This window comes from Sinocyclocheilus grahami, unplaced genomic scaffold (genome assembly GCF_001515645.1).
Source record: "Sinocyclocheilus grahami isolate Dianchi unplaced genomic scaffold, SAMN03320097.WGS_v1.1 scaffold721.1, whole genome shotgun sequence".
Lineage (NCBI taxonomy): Eukaryota > Metazoa > Chordata > Actinopteri > Cypriniformes > Cyprinidae > Sinocyclocheilus > Sinocyclocheilus grahami.
This window is the reverse complement of record NW_015505900.1, coordinates 414,449-436,034: the sequence shown is the minus strand read 5'-3', so window position 1 is coordinate 436,034 and position 21,586 is coordinate 414,449. Positions and strand designations below refer to the sequence as shown.

The following is a 21,586-nucleotide window of genomic DNA, read 5'->3' as shown; positions in this document are numbered from 1 at the left end:
ATTGTTCGGAGAAGAAAAGGTGAACGCTACCATGAGTCCTGTGACGTGCCAACAGTGAAGCATCCTGAGACCATCTATGTGTGGGGTTGCTTTTCAACCAAGCTCTCTCATAATTCTGCCCAAAAACACTGCCATGAATAAAGAATGGTATCAAAATGTCCTGCAAGAGTGACTTCTTCCAACGATCCTTGAGCAATTTGGTGATGATCCATTCATTTTCCAGCATGATGGAGCACCATGTCACAAAGCAAGAGTGATAAAGAAGTTGCTCGAAGATCATTACATTGAAATTCTGGATCCGTGGCCAGGCAACTCCCCGGATCTCTATCATAGAGAACCTGTGGTCAGTCCTCAAAAGGCGAGTGGACAAGCAGAAGCCCACAAATTGTGATCAACTCCGAGAGCTAATAAGGCAAGAATGGATCGCCACCAGTCAGGATTTGGCCCAGAAGCTAATATCCAGCATGCCAGAGCGAATTGCAGAGGTTATGAAGAACAAGGGTCAACTCTGTAAATATTGACTCATATTTTTTTGCCAATAAAAGCCTTTAAAACTTATGATATGCTTATCATTGTTTTTCAGTATACCATAGAAATATGTGGAAAGATACTGAAGCAGCAAACTTTGCAAAACACAAAATTTATGTCACTGCCAAAACTTTTGTCCATGACTGTAGTAGAGAGACACTGCCAGGTAGAATTAATTCACACACGCAATCGCTCTCACTAATGCATTCATATAAATGTAATCTTTATTGTGCTACTTTATCTGTATCTGATTTAGAATGAGCAGAAATCTGTGAGAAATATAACAACCCAAAGGCAAAAGAACTGATAAAAATGAGCTGTTATAGGAGTAATCGCCATGTGGGCAGCGCTGTGTCATATGCCATTGCTGTGCACAAGATGTTTGTCACAGCTCCAGACTTATTTGTTCATTAATGACGTCATCAGCGACTAGTCGACTTCGACTTGACTTTCATCACATAAAAAGTCGACTTTAAAAAAAATCAGAAGTCGTTCAACCCCTACTGAAAAACTACACACAGAATTACATAAATTCTAATTCTAAACATAAATACCTTAGTATGTCCAAACTTGTACTGGCTGTGGTCAATATCCAAAGAGCCCAATAACTTCTCAGCTCCTTTCCTGCTGTCAATGAACTGACCATCTGGGATGGTAGCAGGGTTCAGTATACGATATCTGTTGTTGCATAATAGTTAGATAATATTGGATAATAATTATTTTTGGTGAAGTGCATACATTTATCACCCAAGTGCAACTCAGATGTCCTGTATTCATAAGTGAATGTACCTCTGCTTGAAATCTCCATACAGGATCCTGTTGGGGAATCCCTTTCTGCAGATTCTGATGCCCTCCAGCACACCGTTACAGCGCAGCTGGTGCATGACCAGAGGATTCTCCATCGCCCCAGGAGTCTTAGTCTCATTGGGGATGATGCAGCGCACAAAGTGAGGGTGAGTTGACCTCAAGTTGGTCATCAGCTTGTTCAGGTTCTCCTGTTGGTAGATATTATCAATCACTCTGCCAACATATATTTTAGGTTGTCATACTCATTAAAGAGATTAAGAAACCAAATGATACTATATTACGGAAATAATTTTAGTGTGTAAAACACTCTATATGATACCCGGTGAAGAGCAGACACGGTCTGGAAAGAAGAGCCCTTTTTCTTCTTCTCCTTTACTTTGCCGCCACCTTCCGCCAAGGCTGTTGCAAGAAATAAACTTAGTTTTTTCTTAAAAATTAACCTTTAATCAAATCCTTAATAGTCTCAGATTTCCCCCCCTTTGACATCAACAAAAAAACACACCTGAGTCAGCACTAGCATAATTAGCAAACAGGTTAGACAACAGTTTCATGGTGGACTTCTGATACAGGCCAACAACCGTCTCATTGAGAGGATCCTTGTTCTTCACCAGCCAGTTATTGATGTTGTAGTCAACTGTGCCAGCATAGTGAACCAGGGCGAAATGGGCCTCTGGTTTACCCTTGACAATCCTGGGCTTCTGGAAGTTAGCACTTTTCCCCAAATGGTTGTCATAAAGCTTAGCTTTGAATGTTGCATCACTGGCTTTGGGGAACATGCACTCCTCTTCAAGAATGGACATGATACCCATGGGCTATAGAGAAGGCAGGTTTATACATTAAAACAAACCTTATGTAACTTGAAGCAAAAATGGATATTAAATAAAGCTTAAACATGAGATATTCAGAAAAAAGGCTTTGTACACCCACCTTTTCAATGAGATCAATGCAAGCCTGCAAGTCCATGCCAAAGTCAATGAACACCCATTCAATACCCTCCTTCTTGTATTCCTCTTGCTCCAACACAAACATGTGATGGTTGAAGAACTGCTGCAACTTCTCATTAGTGAAGTTGATGCACAGCTGCTCAAAGGTGTTAAACTGCACGTGGAATATATTGTATAATCACAATGACAAAGTAGAAAAAAACTAAAGTTCTTAAATAACAGTAATCAGTAGATTTAATCTTACATCAAAAATCTCAAATCCAGCAATGTCCAGCACACCAATGAAGTACTGACGAGGCTGTTTGGTGTCCAGGGATTGGTTGATTCTCACAACCATCCAGAGGAACATCTTCTCATACACTGATTTGGAAAGAGCACCAGTGGCATAGTACACCTGCCCGATGGACATTGAAATGTTACAAAAAAATAAGCTTTTATGGTTAGGTTAACAGTACGTTAATGATGAGGTGATGTAAATCACAAAGTAGTCTCCACCTGCTGGACATTCTGTCCCTTGGTGACCCACTCATTCCCTACTTTGACTCTCGGGTGGCACAGAGCCTTGATGAGATCAGCAGAGTTCAGGCCCATCAGATAAGCTGATTTATCAGCATCTGTCATCAATTAAAAAGAAGGTTGACTGTAATGAATCTATCAACCAATAACTATGCATCCTGTCAGCATTTTCTCCTGATACTGACCCTCAGTCCCATCAGCCTCTGCCTGTTCCTCTCGTTGCTTCTGCTTGAACTTCATGTTGCCGTAGTGCATGATGGCACCAATCAGCTTGTAGATGCCGTTCTTCTCCTCTTGGGTGAAGCCCAGCACATCAAACGCTTCCTACAGCAAATGTACAGTGTGTCTAATAATTCATTGCATTACATTGCATGTTATATGGACTTCAGTTCTAAAGCTTGAGAAGTTAATATCAACAGATTTACGCATGTTTTGGATAACGCACATCTGTAGCCATCAGCTCGTCAGCATCATTAATAGAGGCCACTTGTGTCTCTCCTTGAGAGATGAAGGCGTAATCGTAAGGGTTTGCTGTGATCAGCAGCATCTCTGAGAGGAAGAACACAAGTCACTCAGACATCATGTTGTAATGTGTCATAGGCAGGTCTTGTTGTTACTCTTTTTTTTTGCCCACCAAGCAGCTCCGGTTTCTTCTGAGACAGGATCTGGTAGAAGATGTGGTAATCTCTCTCAGCCTTGAGCTGGAAAGTCACACGAGACTTCTCCAGAAGATCTGTCAAGGAGAACATTTACTTTAAAATCATTAATGCATTGTGCATTATTTTAAAATGGAACTAAGCATTGGTTTTCTTACAAGTTTCTATATCCGCAGAAGCGAGTTTGCCATTTGCAGCAAAGTGAATGCGGATAAACTTGCCCTGTTTTAAAAAAAAAAATCACCATGTCTTCTGTTAGTAAAAGCAGTTCTTTAGTTTGTTCTCCAGTTTTCAACTATTTAATTCACTTACAAATCTAGATGAGTTGTCATTTCTGATGGTCTTGGCATTGCCAAAGGCCTCAAGAGCAGGATTACACTGGATGATTTGATCCTCCAGAGTACCCTAAAAAACACAACATTTGAAATGTGTGCACAGTGAATGACAATCAAACAAAATCGCAGTACAATAATTTTATTTTTAATTCAGATCTCCCCGATTTACCTTTTTTTCACTGGTCTCCTTCTTTGAAGGACTAGCAGCAATGCTGGCAAAGTACTGAATGACTCTCTTGGTGTTCACAGTCTTTCCAGCACCAGATTCTCCACTTTAGGTTTAAAGGTAACATGTTAAGAACTGCACTACATTTTTTAAAACTATTATAGAAAGTGATAAACAGAAGCAGACTTACGTGATAAGAATCGACTGGTTTTCTCTGTCTGAAAAGGGCAATAACATATGAAATAACATTAGTTACTGTATGTTCTAACCAAACTAAAATTAATGCATTTAATAAAAAGCAACTAACCATATAATTGTGCATAGTTAGAAGCTCGAAATTTATAAACTTCAAAATGGGGAAACCACTTCCAATTATTTTATGTTAGTGTTGTCAAACGTCATATATCAAACTATTTTTCCATTATCTGTCACGTGATAGAAACTAGTCAAATTAGGCAGATGCCAACATGGACGAGTTGTGAGACAGTCTCAAAAACCACAAACAAAACTATGTAAAGTAGAACAATAGTGCATACGAGAAAATCAGATACAAGTTTCAACACAACGTTTTCATTTATTGGTATTCATTTATTTTGGTGTCAGGTTGATGTGATATCTGGGCCCTAAACTAAAACCAGTCAAGAACTAGTGGTGTCAAGTAGACGCACCTGACAGCATGTACTGGTAGGCGTTGTCAGAGATGGAGAAGATGTGAGGAGGAGCTTCAGTCCTCTTCTTTCCTCTGTAGGCAACGACGACTTCCTGGTTGTACACGGGCAGCCACTTGTAGGGGTTGACAGTGACACAGAAGAGCCCAGAGTAGGTCTGTAAGAGATTCACAGCAGCTTCAGATCTGCTCACACGTGATAAAGTGAAACTGTGAGTGTTTAAAGACTCACGTAGATCATCCAGGCTGCGTAACGCTCTTTGAGGTTATACAGCACAGCGGGCTCGTGCAGGAAGGTGAACATCGCCATGTCCTCAATTTTATCAAACTTTGGCGGGTTCTGAGGGTGAATATCAGCTTCTTTCACAGTTACTGTCTGTAAAAAGCAAATATTCCAACAGTTATTACTCGAAACGATAAGTTACTCTAATGTAATGAAGTAATACTCAAGAGTTCAACTTTTACTTACTTTGCCTTTTTCCGTCTCACAGGTGACTTTATCACCTTCCCGACTCGAAACGGTTCCTTTCACATACTCCTCTGCAGCATCAGGAACAAAACATTCCCTTTTCATGTCAAAGGGGCGAGTTTGGGCCTCCAGACGCTCCCTGTCTGACTTCCTAAGATACGGAGCAGCAGGTCCAAACTCCGCCATCTGGGCATCCCCCATCTTTCACCTGCTCAATTCAATTCAAGTTTATTTGTATAGCGCTTTTTACGATACAAATCGTTACAAAGCTCACAAGTGCATGCACATAGATTACTATATATATATACTTACATACAGTATATATATATATATATATATATATATATATATAGGAACCTATTTGGATGCTTAAGACACATATAAAACCAGATATATACCACAAATTTTAAAGAAACAAAACAAAAACGGTGTATCCAATATTTCACTAAACTCAAACATTGAAAGCTTAAATTTAAAAAAAAAAATTTATTAAATAGTAAAATAAATATATAAAAATAAAATTTAAAAGTATCTAAAAATATAAGTTTTTCTTTCCTTACTGCTATGAGGCTATTTGACTGCTATTTCCTTACTGCTATTCATACATATAAGTTATTAAAAGGTGCTTCATGCCACAATCAGTCATTTTACCCTTGTTAATGAAGCTATATTGCTGTAAAACCAAATGTACAAATGTCGTTATCAAACACATGCATTACGACCAAGAAACAATAATATGAGGTGCATTACCTCTGACAGCTGCCGACCCAGAAAATATTACCACAAAAGCTCCCCTACAAGCAATGTGATCAGAGATAATGGTTCAAAATCCATCACCATGAATTACAAAGTTATTAGAATTCCAAATATTGATTAAAGAAAGATTTCAGCTTGCTTGGTGACTTTTAAAGAGTTGCATATTACCTGTTCACAAGTTGTAGGCTTGAGGGAAAGTTGAATGGCCGAAGCTGAGGATCCTCTCAACAGTGTGTCCTTCCTCTCTTTTATAAAGCCACTATCCATCTAAATAAGGGAGTTGGCACACTGTTATGCCAATCTGCTATTGTGTTTGGTTCAGCTGTGGTAGGGAGGGATAAGCATAGTTTTTCATACGCACCAATCATTCCACCGCTGCCAACAACATCCCATAATGGATAATAATTACAGGAGGACAGTTAAAATCACCAAAGACAAAGCTTTCACCATTAAGTCCTGTTTGTATTCGAAATATGATAAAATCATGATTAAGCATGATTTTTGCCCCCCAGCCAATCTGAAAAACACAACAGCTTGTTGCATCATAAATATGTATAAATGCACATATAATTTTGGAGTTATAAGTATATATCTTTGTTTTTGTTCTAAACTAGCTTTGTAGCTGTCTAATAAAGTCACAGGCTAATAACCAGACAGGTAAGTAATCCTAATAAAGTAACTGTTGAGATTCAACCATGGCATTTGCTTACTTTCATTTTCTCCTAATGCATCAACATCAGTACATTGACGAAGCACTATTTCTCATATTTTAAAGACACAGACTTCATCTATATCACTTGTTTTGATTGATTACTGTATGCAACAAAAGGAAAAAATGGGGATGTAAACTCGCATCCAAGTTTTGCTATTCATGGAATCATTTTTTATGATGGAATAAATTGCTAAGGACAACAGAAGTTTGAAATGTCAGTGAACAACTGTGTGGTGAACACTGAAGGTCAGTGAGCGACAGATGAGATGATTCCTTGCCTCATTGTCACATGATTGTTCCCTCATTTGTCCTTGGGTACAAAGATAACCCTGTGAAATTCCTGGAAAGTGACGCCCATTGACTGAGAATCACAGGTTAGTACTTCCATTTATGTAACGCTGTGGAACGCTTCACTGAAAGACAAATATAAACAAAGGAAGAGTTATAGACCACTTTGTTTTATTGCAGTGGTGAAACTAAAGCGATGATGGCCTTGCTCTGATATTCTGTGCATGCGTCCACCATCACAAGACAAGGTATCGTCTTTCCGTCGGGTCAAACGCTTGGTTGCCTGCCCAGTACTGCTGCATATGTGCCTCTGTCATGGTGAGGTTAAACTAATAAAACACAGTTAGCTTTCTTATTCTGATCTAGTTCTGTTGTTGCTCTTTTACTATTGTCATTTGGATGGTTATAGAAACTAAACATTTGAAATCACTCATTAGGGAAGAAGTGTTTGTATAAAGGCTACTTGCCAACAGACAAGTATGGTTTCAATCAGTGTAAAGAGGAGCTATAATTAGTGAAGACAACCAAGCAGCAAATGTCAGATGTTAACAAGGTGCAAGTGTTCAACAAGTGAGATCGTTTTCATTGTGAATGCCTTCATAACATCTACAACCAAACCCTCAGAGACTTGAAATCTCCAGGCAAGAATCTGATCAGGACGAGCAGTCGATTGAGCTACAGGATTTACATTACGAGAGAGGTTGCAAGCAGCCAGCTGTCTGAGAATCATAATGGTAATTCAATAGAGCTACGAGGCTAAATTAGTCTCGAAGAGGCTATTTGATATTGTCTAATGTTATACTGAAATACATTTCTATTTAAGGCTGGAAATCAGATAATGTGGGAACCCTGCATAAGGAATTTAGTTTTTGTATAGTTGATACACTTTTAATAGCGGCTTGTGTAAACATTAGGGGGCGCTATAGTAAAGTTTTGCAGGATAAACAAACTGACCTTTGCGACCATTACAGAATCAGGAGCTGCTGTCCAGAGTGTTTTTTATGGTGAATCATTGGCCTCGTCTGAAATGAGCTCACCGGCAAAAACTGAAGAGCTAAAAATATGCAAACCAGCAAAATATTGATGGCCCAGAGGTACAGAAGAACATTCAACAACACCAAAGTCTGAATGCATTCAGCTTGAGACGTTCAAAGCACATATTCACTTCTAATCACTTGACAAGCATACGTGATTTCACCAGATTTTATTTGTAATTAGACTTGATTAAAGATTAATAATTACAGCATTGTTTAGTAAGTGTTGTGCAATCATCAGACTTATTACTATTATCCTTTATTATTAATGTAGTAGCAATAATAATAATAATTCAAATTATTACAAACAATTCAGAACTATTAAGTGCATTTTAAAGAATCTAACACAAAGACGCGTTTACAAGAGAAAGCGACATAACTCATGTTTCCAAAGTTCCTTATTTCATAATCAGACTGAAAATGCAATAGGCAAAGACAATATAGAAAGACATCAGACACAAATAAATCATGACTGTCAACATTCAAATGAACCTGTGCGTTCCTTCCCTCTGCTATCATACGCGTCATCCTCGATGTTTAAGGTAAGGAACAGAACTAAGGGACGCTACGAGCAGTGTGATTTCAGTTTGCCTCATTAGAGGAATATTACAGGTTTATTACAACTTAAGCAGTCAAATTATTCCACTAAATTGTTCTGCCGCCTCCCTTAGTTTGCACAAAACAGGATAAGTGTGCACATTAAAGAATGGATGTTGCACTAGAGGGGTTAAACGCAGAAATATGGAGGATATATTTTTTTGTAATTCGGTTCTGTAATTCATCTGCGACAAAAAATAACACCTGGCTGTGCAATGGAGACATAAAATGGAGTAATTGACAACACGTCCCAGCTTCTGCAAATACAGTACAACTCAAGTTGCATTCCTATAATATTCCTTTAACAAAGAGTGACGTGTAACATACAGTAATAAGTGTTTCTGGCATCATGCCTCGGTCTAATCAGAGTGCACATAAATGATCCTTGACGTTTCTCGCCCGAAGCACTGATCAATCCTCCAGCGATCCTCTGGGCGTCCCATTCTTAGCAGCAACGTGTTAGAGAACCAATTCCATCCTTCTTCCATCTGGAGTGAGAACTTAAGCCTGTTTTCACAGGGATAAATATATTTCAATCATTGCTATTTTGAGCCCTTGTCTCATATTGGTCTAATATATTACTAATAAGTCACCGAATGCTACATGGGTCAGACTTCAATATTTAGTCAGGAGTTTAGACAACACCTTGTCTCATGGTTTATGCCACTGAGCGCTAACAAGCGTTTGCGTACTCCGTGGACGCGGTTCGGTACCCTTCACCCCTCACACTTCATGACGGAGTCCATGTGCCACGACTCCACCGACACGTGTTAGGAATGACTACAAATACAGGATTATTAGGATGGGACTCCGAGGTCAGAGTGAAGGCTAGGTCTCTGGGTTAGGCGTAGCCAGAAGAGGAACGTTATCCCTACGTCTTCGGCCCAGCGGAGGACGGCGGTACTGTTCTCCATCCGCCAGCGTCTGTGGAAGAGGTTTGCGTTTGCTCTCCGGGAGAAGCAGGATGGAGAGGACCGCCAGCAGGGCCAGAGACGAGTAGACCACATGGTGCAGAAAGTAGCCGTAGTGATTACGCAGATCCATGAGAGGAGAACTGAGGCGGCCCACGCAACCCAAAGCCATGACCGCTCCCACACCACTTCCTCTGTGGACACAACAATGGGACGTTAAAATCGCCACTTTCGTGGTGTGTATATATAAATATATATACTCTACTCAATATAAAATCTACCGTCTAAATGGAAGTATTTTCCGACTATTGGTTGAAGAAAAGTAGAAGCATGATGGAACTTTTGAAGCTGCCTTCACGTGATATTGGAATTATCGTAAATACAATTTTCGTTGTTGGAAATTAACGCCCTCTCAAGTTTTTACAAGTAATTACGACAGAGGATCTTGAAACCCGAGCCATAAATTTGGCAGCGAAGAGAACTATAGCTGTACTGACTGTTAAGTTGTATTCATTTTTCCCACATCTACATTGCTTTCTTTTGCCCTTAGAGTATATTTATGTTTATAAATAACCATTTGAAGAATACTGTATATGTTTTACACTGTGAAAACAGCATTTCTATGTTTATATGGTTGTCAACAGATGGGACGCTACATTTGATTCAAAATCTGTTAAATATTCACTAAACATCTTCAATACATTTTGGCTCTAGTAAGATTGTTTTCACAAGAATGTACATGGTTTCCAACATGATTTCTATTTCTTTCGGACAACAAAGCACTTGAACGTGACAAACTCGTAATTACAACTTCAGAAGTAGGAAATCTCCAATTATAGCATGTGAAAGCAGCACGAGTGGCATCTCCCAACATTTAAATTAAATATTACAACATTGGCAACAACATTACATGCATTATTTGCATTTGGCAAATGCTTTTATCCAGTGCATTTAGGATTTACATTTTATGACTTCATACATTCCCCTAGGAATCAAAGCCATGACCTTGCCATGACCCTGATACTCAACTATATATCTCAACAAGACCAGATGAAACTTCTAAATTATCGGCAGCACGAGTGGCATCTCCCAACATTTAAATTAAATATTACAACATTGGCAACAACATTACATGCATTATTTGCATTTGGCAAATGCTTTTATCCAGTGCATTTAGGATTTACATTTTATGACTTCATACATTCCCCTAGGAATCAAAGCCATGACCTTGCCGTTTGTTAGCGTCATGCTCTACCGGCTATAGTATATGAAAACTATTAATAAATTAACGACAAGAAAAACTTATGCAATCTTCGCTCCGTTTCCTCCCAGGAGAAACACCGTTGGCGGGAAGCCAGAACCACACAGAAGAGATGCATAAATTATATCCCTAACCGGCTCTCTGGAGTCCAGTAGGGATCGAGCTGTTTTCTTGACTCTCTCGTTGTCCACACATTACATGCATTCTGCTGCTTCAGGAGGTAAAATAAGCGTGAGGTTATGACGGTGTGCTAGTAACCAGCCCCCCACGGGAGCGTGTGTTTACCTGATGATGGTGGGCATGACTTCAGCGGTGAACAGAATAGAGAGAGAGGCGGCCGCTTGGGACGAGAACAGGCCCATTATAGAGAACACAGTCATGGCTGACTCACTCAGATCTGCAGGGACACATTCATCTCAACGTTAGACATTATAAAGCAAAATACCTCAAAGAATTAACTGGACAATGCTTGAAACGTTGTATTGCTCGCACTTCTCGTGTTATTGCCGCCTTGCGCTATGGTATATATGATTTGATCATTCGTTGAAATTGAAAGTCGCTTCGGATAAAAGCGTTTGCTAAAAGAACAAATGTAAATTTCAAGATAAATCTGTGGGAAAATCTGTTTTTAGACTTGTGAACTATTAAATGCATTTATAAAAAAAAATGTTCACACAAGTAGAATTGTAAGTATTCGTCTATGAGATAGTAAGTATTTGTTGATTTAAATTTATTTATTATTATTATTATTATTTAAAATCATTGTGTCCAGGATGATTTTCGTAAGCGTGTTACGATAACGAATGGGATTTATGTTTATTTTTTACATTACAGTAATGAGAATTTGAGGAGAAGAGTGCTTTGAAATCCCCAAAATATTTTCTTTAATATTAAAAAAAATTATAATTTTAATATAATGTAGCATTTTAAATTATAAAATTACATATACAAAAAATATATTATATTTTTTATATAGAAATAAAAAAAAATAAAACACCTTTCGTCTTTGTTTAGATTTTAGGGTGAGATAACAACGCAAAAAACACTTACAGTCCATGAGTCCGAGCAGGATTAGGGAGGCCAGTCCGGTCAAGGTCATGGCTAGAAGAAGAATTCCACGACGACCAAACCGGTCCACCGTTGCCCAGAGCAACAGCCAGGCTCCGCCCCCTGCACATACAGACAGCAGGTACGTCCAATAGAAACTGGGGGTGAATCCTCTGACATCACCTCTGAAGGAGCTGTAGCAGTGACTGATGCCATGAGAGATGAACCTGAACACAAGAATACACGTCAAGATACGATAAGACCAGCCACCTAACAATCATACAAGACGCATAAATGGTGCAATATTTAAATAAGGAAATAAATGCATGTGAGTATAGACCAATTTCAGTGTTTGTAAACAGTGATGACGTTTTTGTGGGCGGAGCCTATCTGGTGGCAGAAAATGACCGTTTTAACGTAGCAGTCTATTCAAGGAGTAAAAGAATACAAATTTTAATTTTGAGTTTATATTTCAAAATTCTGACTTTTTCTCTTGCAATTCCGACATTATATCTCACAATTCTGGTAAGAAAAATCAACTCGTCGTTCTTTCTTTTAAGTTTATGATCCCACACTTCTGGCTTTTTTCCCTCAGAATTGACAAACTCGCAATTGTTGACTTGAATAAAGTTATAAAGTCCAAACTAGGAGATATAAACTTGCATTTGCAAGAAAAAAAGTCAGAATTGTGAGATAAAATAGGCAAATGTTATAGGTTTAAATAGTATTTCATGCATGTATTTCAACTGTAGGGCTAATACAATATGTCCCCTATATGAATATTATCGTTTAAATCAAATTTATGCTTTAAAAGTAGGGTAATCACAGCAGGTTTCATCCATAGTCTGTCCGTTTAAACGTCTGCGTTTAGCTTCAAATGGCATCTTAGACGACAGTATTATATAAAAGTTATTTGCATTACGATTCTGACATCCAAAGGCACAACAAGACATTTTTTCTCTTATTCCATGGATTTTACCCGTTTCCCTCCACTTATTCCCAGTGTTTTTCTGCCACCACTATGCGCGCGCAGCTGCAAGTGACGTCTACTCCAAACTGGTCTATAAATAATATATAAATAAATGAATGCATTATTTAAAAAAATCAATTAAAAGTAAAGAAAGGGGGAGATGAAGCAAAAATTATGTATTTATTTTTGCTTTGGTCCTCCATATTGCTCAATTGTTGAATATCAACTGAACAATAAATAAATAAACTTTAATTCTGACTTTGATGCTACTTTGCAAGAGCAGTCTGACTCCAGCATCCAGAACTTGCCCACTTCAGCACCTCAGGCAAGAAGTTTATCAGTAGGAATGACTTACGAAGTGAATCCCAGCACACACAGGTTTTTCCAGATGTTTCTGCTGTGTAGCAGCTCTGGGAAGGACAGGTGAGGACGTCCAGGAGACGAGGGCGATTCTGTGTCCAGCTCTGCCACATCAGACACAACGCACAACGTTTGTTCCTTGAGAACATTAGACGAAAACCTCCGGCAGAAACCGTTTGCCTTCCAAAATGAATGTGCAAACACTTTCCAGCGCAAGATATTTTCTAAACTGACCCGTGAAGCTGTCGTCATCTCTCTGCCGCTCGCTGAAGGAATGCATGTCTCCCGTCCTCTCGGAGAGCAGAAGCCAGCGCGGCGATTCAGGAAACACTCCCGGGATCCTGAAGACAAACAAGCGGCAGCTAAAAGAGCAGCTTCATGCAATAATAAGATAATCTGCTCAACAGACAACACAACTGGGAGAAGCGACACCGTGGCACTAGCGGGACGCTCTGCTAGTCATAGAAACGAAGGTGATTCGTCATTACTAACGAGCGCTAATGTGTGCTGGCTGCACTCAAAGCTTCACAGGGAATTTCAGATCAATATTCCTGAAAGAGCAGCCGCTTTGCATTTAGGCTGATGAAGTGTTGAAAAGCTTCCTGTTCCCAGACGCAGCAGTGTTGATGCTGAGCCAGGTTAATAACAGAAGAGATATTTATCCACAGCACTGGAGGTCCGACCTGCGGGAAACCGTGTTTTTGTTACGCTATGCAACAAATGAATCACCTGTGAATGTGTTTTTCAGAGAGCAGCTCACAGAACTGATTTCAGGGATCGACACTTCTATTATCAGGTCCGTGCTTTCTTATCTTCTTACATTATAACTATCTAACATACCGTGCGTTTTGTTTGGATTTGGGTGATGATCTGAATATTGTTTTGGGATTTCCTGTAGCTCAAAGAGTAGAGCATGACACTAACGATGCCAAGGTCATGGGGTCGTTTCCCAGGAAATGCGTATGTTGATTAAAAACAATGTAAACCTTGAATGCAATTGAAGTCGCTTTGGATAAAAACATCGGCCAAATGCATATAAATGCATGAATGTACATTTTCACGCTTCTCAGCACTAATTTTGGTACCATTACAAAAACACTGTTTTTCACTTAAAAAACTACCTGCCTCAAACTTTCTAACCAGTGCAATCCTAATAGTAATAGTAAGCCAAAAACCACTTGATCAGTAGGTGGCATTCATCATGGACTAACCCGTAGCACAGGAACAATGACAGAGGAGCTGCTCCGGTTCCTAACAGGCCCCTCCAGGAGCCGCAGCCGAGGGCCACAGCCAGCAGCAGGAGCTCGCCCGCAAACACGGTCAGACCGGACATCATCGTCGCCAGCAGCCGCAGCGATGGGTCACACAGTTCCACACCTACAGCCAAACGCGAAGAAACACAACTGTAACTCCATGCTTAAAACCAGAAAAAATATCAGCCAATCGAGACCGAAAAATAAACTTGATTTCCACTTCAACTTGATAATTTTTCAACTGAAGATTCAGAAGAATCTCTGAAGCATTTAAGAATGTTTCTACTGTAAACAAGGCCTTTTTTGCAGCGAAACATCATCTCGACACTCTGTGCTGCTGTTCGTCACGCGTGTTCCGTGTGCGTTTGACTTACGTGTGACGTACAGCGTGAGGAAGACGCCGGCGCTCGCCGCGGCCAGACAGAAGCGCATGCTGATGAAGACGGGCGGTGAGGGCGACACGCACACCAACACCCCGAAAACCACCGCCAGCATCAGAGACGCCAGCAGAGACTTGAGCCTGCCCAGCCTGGAACACACCGAACGACTCAAACGCTGACATGATGGAAATACACCAAAAAAAACACTGAAAAGACGGACGGATGGACAGTTTCTCACCGGTCAGCCATGTAGCCCAAACCCAGACAGCCCGTCAGCGTCCCCAGAATGAAGCACACCTCCTCGACTGGAACCAGCCAGTACCGAGAACACACCAGATCCCACTGCCAACAACAGGAAGTCAGGACAGAGCAGACAGGAAGTCAGTTGTTGTTGTTCAGGCAAACTCAAGCGATTGAATTGGTCTGAAGACTCGTGAGTTCATGTTTTCACTTCATGTTTGGTCATGCTGAACATTCACGAACAGTCAGATTACAAAAGTTATGCGTCAGAGCTTTAATATCCAGCGTTAGTACTAAACTATTAAAATTGTTTTTGTTAATTTAAAATAAAGCTGAAATAAAATAATAGATTAAGAACCTAACCTTGAACCAAAGCTATAAATGTTCCATTGGCACAAAAAAAAATTGAATAAAATAAATATTTATTAAATAATTTGAAGTACTAAATTTTAAAACTTACATTTAAAATGTCTTAAACTATTTAGAAATATATGAAAAACAAAATGACAAATGCACATTACAAAATTAACTAAAACTTCAATTAAAAACAAAATATCCAATTCAAAAGTTTTTTAATTTTATATTAGATTAAAAACTTAAATGAAAATTAGAAACGTTGCCTTGGCAACTAACTGAAGTTTAAGTACTAACATTTCTAAATAAAAAATAAAAAATAATAAAATAAAAATATTAAATAAAAAAATACTGAAATAAAAAAAATTTAAGCTATATATAATTTTTTTTTAAAATGACAAGCACATTACAAAATTAACTAAAACTTAAATTAAAAACAAAATATACAATTCAAAAGTTGTATAATTTTATATTAGTACTTAAACTTCAGATAGTTGCCAAGGCGACATTTCTCATTTTCATTTAAGTTTTTAATCTAACATTTCTAAAACTGAAATAAAAAATAAATTAAAGCTATATAGAATTTAAAAAAAATGACAAGCATATTACAAAATAACTAAAACCGAAAATGTAAATGTAAAAGTGAATTAAAATCTTCTATGTTGAAATAAATTAAAGTTGAAGTACTAAAACAAACCGAAATAAAAATAAATTGAAGTTATATATAAAATGTAAACAAAGGCACATAATAAGGTTACTAAAACTTTAAACTAAAACTAAAAATATAAATAAAAAAGTTAATTCAAAATATTAAATGATTACTATAATAGTATATAAATAATACTAAAAGAAAACTGTTAATATCACAAATGGATTCTGAACTTCAGCATGTACGCAGCAGCAGAACGAGTCAAACGTCACGAGAGCAAGCAGCTGCGTCGTGACACACGAACACAAAAGAGTTCGTCAGCTGAGATGTGACCAAACCAGTTCTACTGTACACTCGACTAGACTTCAGCCCACACTGACCACAAACAGCACCAACTAACTTTAGTTTCGCATCTTTCCCTGAATACAAAAACTTTTTACCTACACATGCATTAATTACAGTTCTTACAATTTATGAGTTCAGAGTAAAACTTGTGGGTCCCCGGGAGGAATCTGATGAATACAAAAATCATAATCGTCAATTATTCCCTTGAAATTGTCATTGCGATTATTAATTACGATTATCACAAATTACATTGAATGATGTTTATACCATTGTTTGATGCAACGGCATGCCGCATTTTTATATGAGAATAAACCAGCTGAAAACACTCTCTGAAAAACCTTTAGTGCTTTTCTATAGTATTAAGCCTCAAATGTCAACTATACATCAGATTGGTTTCTTCTTTAAATTATAAAAAAGTACAAATATGAATGGTATTATAATGTTATACTAAATGTAAAAACCCTTAAGATAACATGTAGAAGGAAAAAAACACATCTTAAGCGTGCCGAATAACATAAGTGGACTTTAAACGATTAATTGCCGCTTTGAACGATTACGTAATTGCGGCATCCGTAATTGTAATCGCGATTAGAAATTCGATTCATTGTGCAGCCCTACAAAACACGAATCTATGTCACGCAAATCTGAGATTAACCACTCGTGATAAGCAACAAGATATTCTGACAGTCACTGAGACCTCGTTAGTACAAAATCAGACTATATAACTATATATTTAACATCAAAAAGGATCTGATTGCCTGTGATTATGTTGTATTATTGAGCTTTTTTGGCAATACGGTGACACTGCAGGAGCAAATAAATATGTCGTGACATTCATAATAATCTGAGATAATATTACACTACAATCTTTATGTTCATGCACTTTTTCTGATAAAGGACAAAAATTGTATGATTATTGCATTATTCTCTAGCTGCACCTGAATAACCATCTTTCCTGGTTATAGACATCTTATTATAGATTTAGTTCACACAAAATGTCAAATCTATAGTGTTATTGTAAGCTAAAATGAAAAATATTGATTGAAATAAACATGAAATGAAATTAATATATAAACGGAATCTTATTTTATTTCAGTAAGTTGTAAAGACAACATTTCTAATTTTTTTGTTAAGTTTAGGTACTAAAATGACTAAAACTGAAATTAAATGAATTTAAAAAAATTTAACATTTTAAAAATGCAAATGAAAAAAAAAAAAAAGTAAATCTAAGGAACATAAAAAAACAAATGACTAAAATGGACTAAAATTAAATAGACACTAATTAAATTAAAATAAGAATAAATGAAACTGAATTAGGTTAACAGCAGAAATAAAATGAATTAAAAAAATTAAACATTTAAAAAATGCAAATAAAGTAAAAGTAAATCTAAGGAACATAAAAAAAATAGATAATAAAAAACAACAAATGACTAAAATGAACTAAAATTAAATAGACACTAATTAAATTAAAATAAGAATAAATTCAACTGAATTAGGTTAAATTAGATTAAAATTATAAAAATAAATTATATATAATTATTATATATATATATATATATACTAAAATAACATTTTTCAGTTCCAAAACTGTAAACTGTTCCAAAAAAGGCTCTCAAGTTCCAAAAAAGCCCCAAATTTCAATGTTGAAGATGCATCACATCAGGTTTGTGGTCATGAATTTTATACCAATGCATCACAAAAGTTTTCCACGAGTGATTTCACAGCAGAAATAAACTGTAAAATAAAACAGTTCCTGGTGGCCGTCTGCTTTAACTGTACGGAAAAAAGTAGCGTGAACATTCTGCTAAATATCTTTACATTAAACTGGTAGCAGAAGTATATATATATAATGTTAGATAGATAGGATAGATAACATTGGATAGAAAGACATTAATAGATATTGATAGGCACATATAACGATAGACAGACAGATATGATTGGTAGATAGACATGATGGGTATACAGTATATAACGACATATATAGTTATGACCAATCTCTATAACGACAGATAGCTCGAGAGATAGACACATAACTGGTATTTACAGCAAGAGAGAGATTTCATCTTCAGCAGACTCTTCAGATCGAGCAGATGAAAACCTCACATGAAAGGGAGAAATTAAAGAAGAAAGTGAAGAAGAAAATAAGATGAAAGAGTAAAAAGGAGGAGTGGAATGAAGGAATGAATAGAATGAAAGAACTGGAGGAATGCGAGTGTTATGTAAGTGGAATTATAGCGAGAAGAAAAGAATTATAGAAACCATATGCATTAAAGAAACTATAGAAGATAAACGCATGTAATGTAAATGAGCGGATCTTCTAAGCATTATTCATAAATCCTGTTTATTTCTACAAGCTGCAGAATCCTCACCTGCTTCTGCTGATGTTCCCAGACGCGCCGCGGAGCTCCAGCACATCCACACTGATGCTGCTGGGCTGATCTGGTCTGATGTGGTTCTGATGTGGTTCTGATGCGTTCTGGACTCGTTCGGCCCGTTCAGTCCAGCGCAGTGAAAACCTCTCCGCAGAAACAGACGCTCGTCGCTCCGCTCCTGCTGATCTGACGCGTTCAATGCGCCGCGCGCTACACCAAACGAACGCGTTAAATGACGGCAAATAAAGCCTGGATGCCGCTGAAGACGGCCGTGTACGGAAGCAGATCCCCGGCTCCGAGACGCGCACAGGGCGGAAAAACTGGCTCGACTGGCGGCGAGTGTCGGAAACCCTCGGGAACATCCGGACAGCTTCGGAAACCTTGCACTAAAGACGCAGTTGCAGCCCAGCCGAGCAGCCACACGAGGGAGCCATTTATCACATACAAATGATGTTTATAAACGTTACAAAGGAAGACTGGCGTACTGCATGCTACGCACTACACACTACATACTGCTTACTACATAAAAAAAAGTACATTATGATAGTGATGACAAATGCAGTACATGTGATTTTTTTCTGATGAAATGCATGGATGACCTGCGACATTTGTCACAAAAGTGTGAAGAGTAAAATGTGTTCATCACATTGTGAGGTCAAGGGCATTGCATTGTGCTCTGGATGCACGCTGCACATTTTGAATCATAACAGGTCATCTGGGAATTGTATGCATACATAAAATTAAAATACTGTACACTCGGGAATGCATGAGTTAATTTATTTTCTATTTTATTTCTGTGAAGCACAAATATTCAGTGTAATCTTTCAGTTAATACAAATGCATAAAAACGGCATGTACATGAATTATGCAAAATAGATGAAGTATAGCATGTCACACACTGTTTTTATACATATAATGCTGTGCTATTTTGTGAAGTATAATGGTACTGCCATCTGTTGCCTTTATCATTTTGTAAGTATAACATTTGCAACTGTATGTCTTGAATGTCCCTGTATAAAATGTGTTATATATTATATTATATATATATATATATATTTTTTTACATGTATCATGATGGTACCATGCAATTCTATGAAGTACCGTGGTACTACCATCTAATGCCACACTGTTATGTTGTAAAGGTAAACTTTGCATTTATATATTTTGTATTACGTTTTTTGCATACGTTTACAATTTGTTATATCATTTTATTTTACTTTATTAAAAGTTTGGCCTCTTTTAAACTTTGCAATTATATATGTTGAATTAAAAAATGTATATATATATATATATATATATAATATTAAAATACATATAAGAAGTTTATAATATATAATTGTATTTATTTATACAATTAGATACAATTATAAATTATATTCTTGAATTCTGGCACCATATGGGTTACATTTGTTATGTATTATATCATTTTATATTATGGGTTATATAGTAATTTAAAACGTTTTTTGTCTGTGAAACAGAAGTTAAATGTATCCAGAATAGTTATCATAGTTTTTAAGATTCATGTTATTAAGAAGTTTTCATGTTATTAGATTTTTAACAAATAATTAAAGTTTTGCCCCACAGGTGGAGTAAAACGTCTTCAGTCTGACAAAGCAATTTGCTTTATACATTTACAGCAAAATCAGAGTACAGGCAGTTTTAGCTTAAAATCAAAAAGCTTAAAATAATCAATAATTATGAATTATAACAGCCTATTTAAAATATATATATTGTTAGCTGATGCTAACTTAAGGTAACTTTTAAATATAAAGTCCACATATTTTTATTCAACCAACTAGAAAGCATTTGATGGAAAAACAGAGGATTTGATGTTCAGAACAGGGTAGCTACAGTAATTAAGCCACGCCCCCCGCAGGCGTGTTACCCCACAGACTAGGTTTGGGAGAAAAAATAAATAAATTATGTCATTCTGAAAATATAATTGTATTTTTTCTTAAATAGCACGTACTCCTTATCTACAGGCCTTACTGTTCTCATACCTTAATTAACTGTGATGTTCTACAAAACAGCCAGCTTTAAAACCCGTTTCCTCTCATCAGGAGCATCAGCGGTGTGAGCTTCTACATCACTCTTCTCATCGCATAGTTACAACAAAAACTCATCTTGACTTTATCTAGTGGTTATTTTGGGAAAAACAGTACGGGGCCGTTTCCCCACTCTACCCTATAATTATACATTCATTTAAAATAAAACGATTAATATACATTTTTTTTATATTATCAAATGTTATATTTTAATTTAGTCGGTATGATTATGGTTTAGTGCGATCAGGTGTTGAGAGTTTGGATCTCTGCCTGTTCTCTTGCGCTGTGTTGAGTAAACACACTCTTTCCTAACCCTGTGGCCAGATTTCAGGTCAGGGACCGCAGATTTCCCCACTGCTATACGGAATCAGGTTACAACACACAAACATCAACAGTTGTGTGAATTAATGAATGCTCTTGCTCTAGTGCAGTGTTTCCCAACCGGGGTGCCATCTGTCGAGAACAGGGGTGCCGTGTAAAAAAAATCATTTTTTTATGTTTTTAAATTGCTAAAATTTTCAAAAAAGCATCTATTATATAATATCCATTTCTGATGCACCGAAGTTTTGGCTGCCGAAAATGTGTTCACCGCTCAGGTTTCACTTTCACGTGGTGTGACGCTCTGCGTGTTATCCCGCTCTATGTGTGCGCTCCGCTCAGTCGCTCCACTCATATACCGTTCATGCTCATCAGAACAGCAAAGTCCACTCAAACATTGAGCCGACGGGAAACAAGGATGTAGTACAGTATTGTTTCTGTCTGCAATAGCCCTACTGTGTTGTAACATGGTGTGGTATATGGGCATCTCTGGTAACGCTGGCCTCTCATTCATTGATCTGCTAACCGCATGTTATGCTCATGTGTTCTGATAATAATAGCTTTCTAGGACTAAACGTTATTTGGATAATTGGTAAAAAAAAAAAA

General features: G+C 37.4%; 2 protein-coding genes across 2 annotated transcripts in view; both read right to left on the bottom strand.

Annotated features, from left to right (window-relative positions):
- The window catches only part of LOC107560364 (myosin-7-like), a 14,474-nt gene extending 8,080 nt beyond the window's left edge, over nt 1-6,394 (bottom strand). Inside the window, exons 1-19 of the mRNA XM_016244515.1 lie at nt 6,013-6,394; nt 5,839-5,882; nt 5,089-5,296; nt 4,852-4,995; nt 4,621-4,777; nt 4,143-4,170; nt 3,956-4,058; nt 3,764-3,856; nt 3,610-3,673; nt 3,430-3,528; nt 3,241-3,344; nt 2,981-3,119; nt 2,775-2,893; nt 2,524-2,673; nt 2,263-2,433; nt 1,838-2,147; nt 1,655-1,734; nt 1,318-1,523; nt 1,083-1,206 (exon numbers count right to left, since the gene is read on the bottom strand). Of these exons, the coding sequence (XP_016100001.1) occupies nt 1,083-1,206; nt 1,318-1,523; nt 1,655-1,734; nt 1,838-2,147; nt 2,263-2,433; nt 2,524-2,673; nt 2,775-2,893; nt 2,981-3,119; nt 3,241-3,344; nt 3,430-3,528; nt 3,610-3,673; nt 3,764-3,856; nt 3,956-4,058; nt 4,143-4,170; nt 4,621-4,777; nt 4,852-4,995; nt 5,089-5,289 (2,292 nt within the window). The 5' untranslated portion in view covers nt 5,290-5,296; nt 5,839-5,882; nt 6,013-6,394. The remainder of the gene's footprint in view (nt 1-1,082; nt 1,207-1,317; nt 1,524-1,654; nt 1,735-1,837; nt 2,148-2,262; nt 2,434-2,523; nt 2,674-2,774; nt 2,894-2,980; nt 3,120-3,240; nt 3,345-3,429; nt 3,529-3,609; nt 3,674-3,763; nt 3,857-3,955; nt 4,059-4,142; nt 4,171-4,620; nt 4,778-4,851; nt 4,996-5,088; nt 5,297-5,838; nt 5,883-6,012) is intronic.
- Nucleotides 6,395-8,029: 1,635 nt separating this feature from the next.
- LOC107560352 (solute carrier family 22 member 17-like) lies at nt 8,030-18,979 on the bottom strand. Its single transcript, XM_016244500.1, has 9 exons — nt 18,615-18,979; nt 14,896-15,039; nt 14,652-14,806; nt 14,236-14,401; nt 13,259-13,365; nt 13,020-13,128; nt 11,698-11,921; nt 10,933-11,044; nt 8,030-9,580 (listed from the first exon to the last, which is right to left on the bottom strand). The coding sequence occupies exons 1-9, from the start codon at nt 18,977-18,979 to the stop codon at nt 9,304-9,306; spliced, it is 1,659 nt and encodes a 552-aa protein (XP_016099986.1). The 3' UTR covers nt 8,030-9,303.
- Nucleotides 18,980-21,586: the final 2,607 nt, after the last annotated feature.

Coding starts and splice junctions, on each gene's coding strand:
- LOC107560352 (XM_016244500.1), bottom strand. CDS start 18,979: ATGTTCCCGAGGGTTTCCGACACTCGCCGCCAGTCGAGCCAGTTTTTC. Junction 15,040..18,614: donor GGGAACATCAGCAGAAGCAG/GTGAGGATTCTG, acceptor CAACAACAACTG/ACTTCCTGTCTGCTCTGTCC. Junction 9,581..10,932: donor GTCATGCCCACCATCATCAG/GTAAACACACGC, acceptor TTGTGTCCACAG/AGGAAGTGGTGTGGGAGCGG.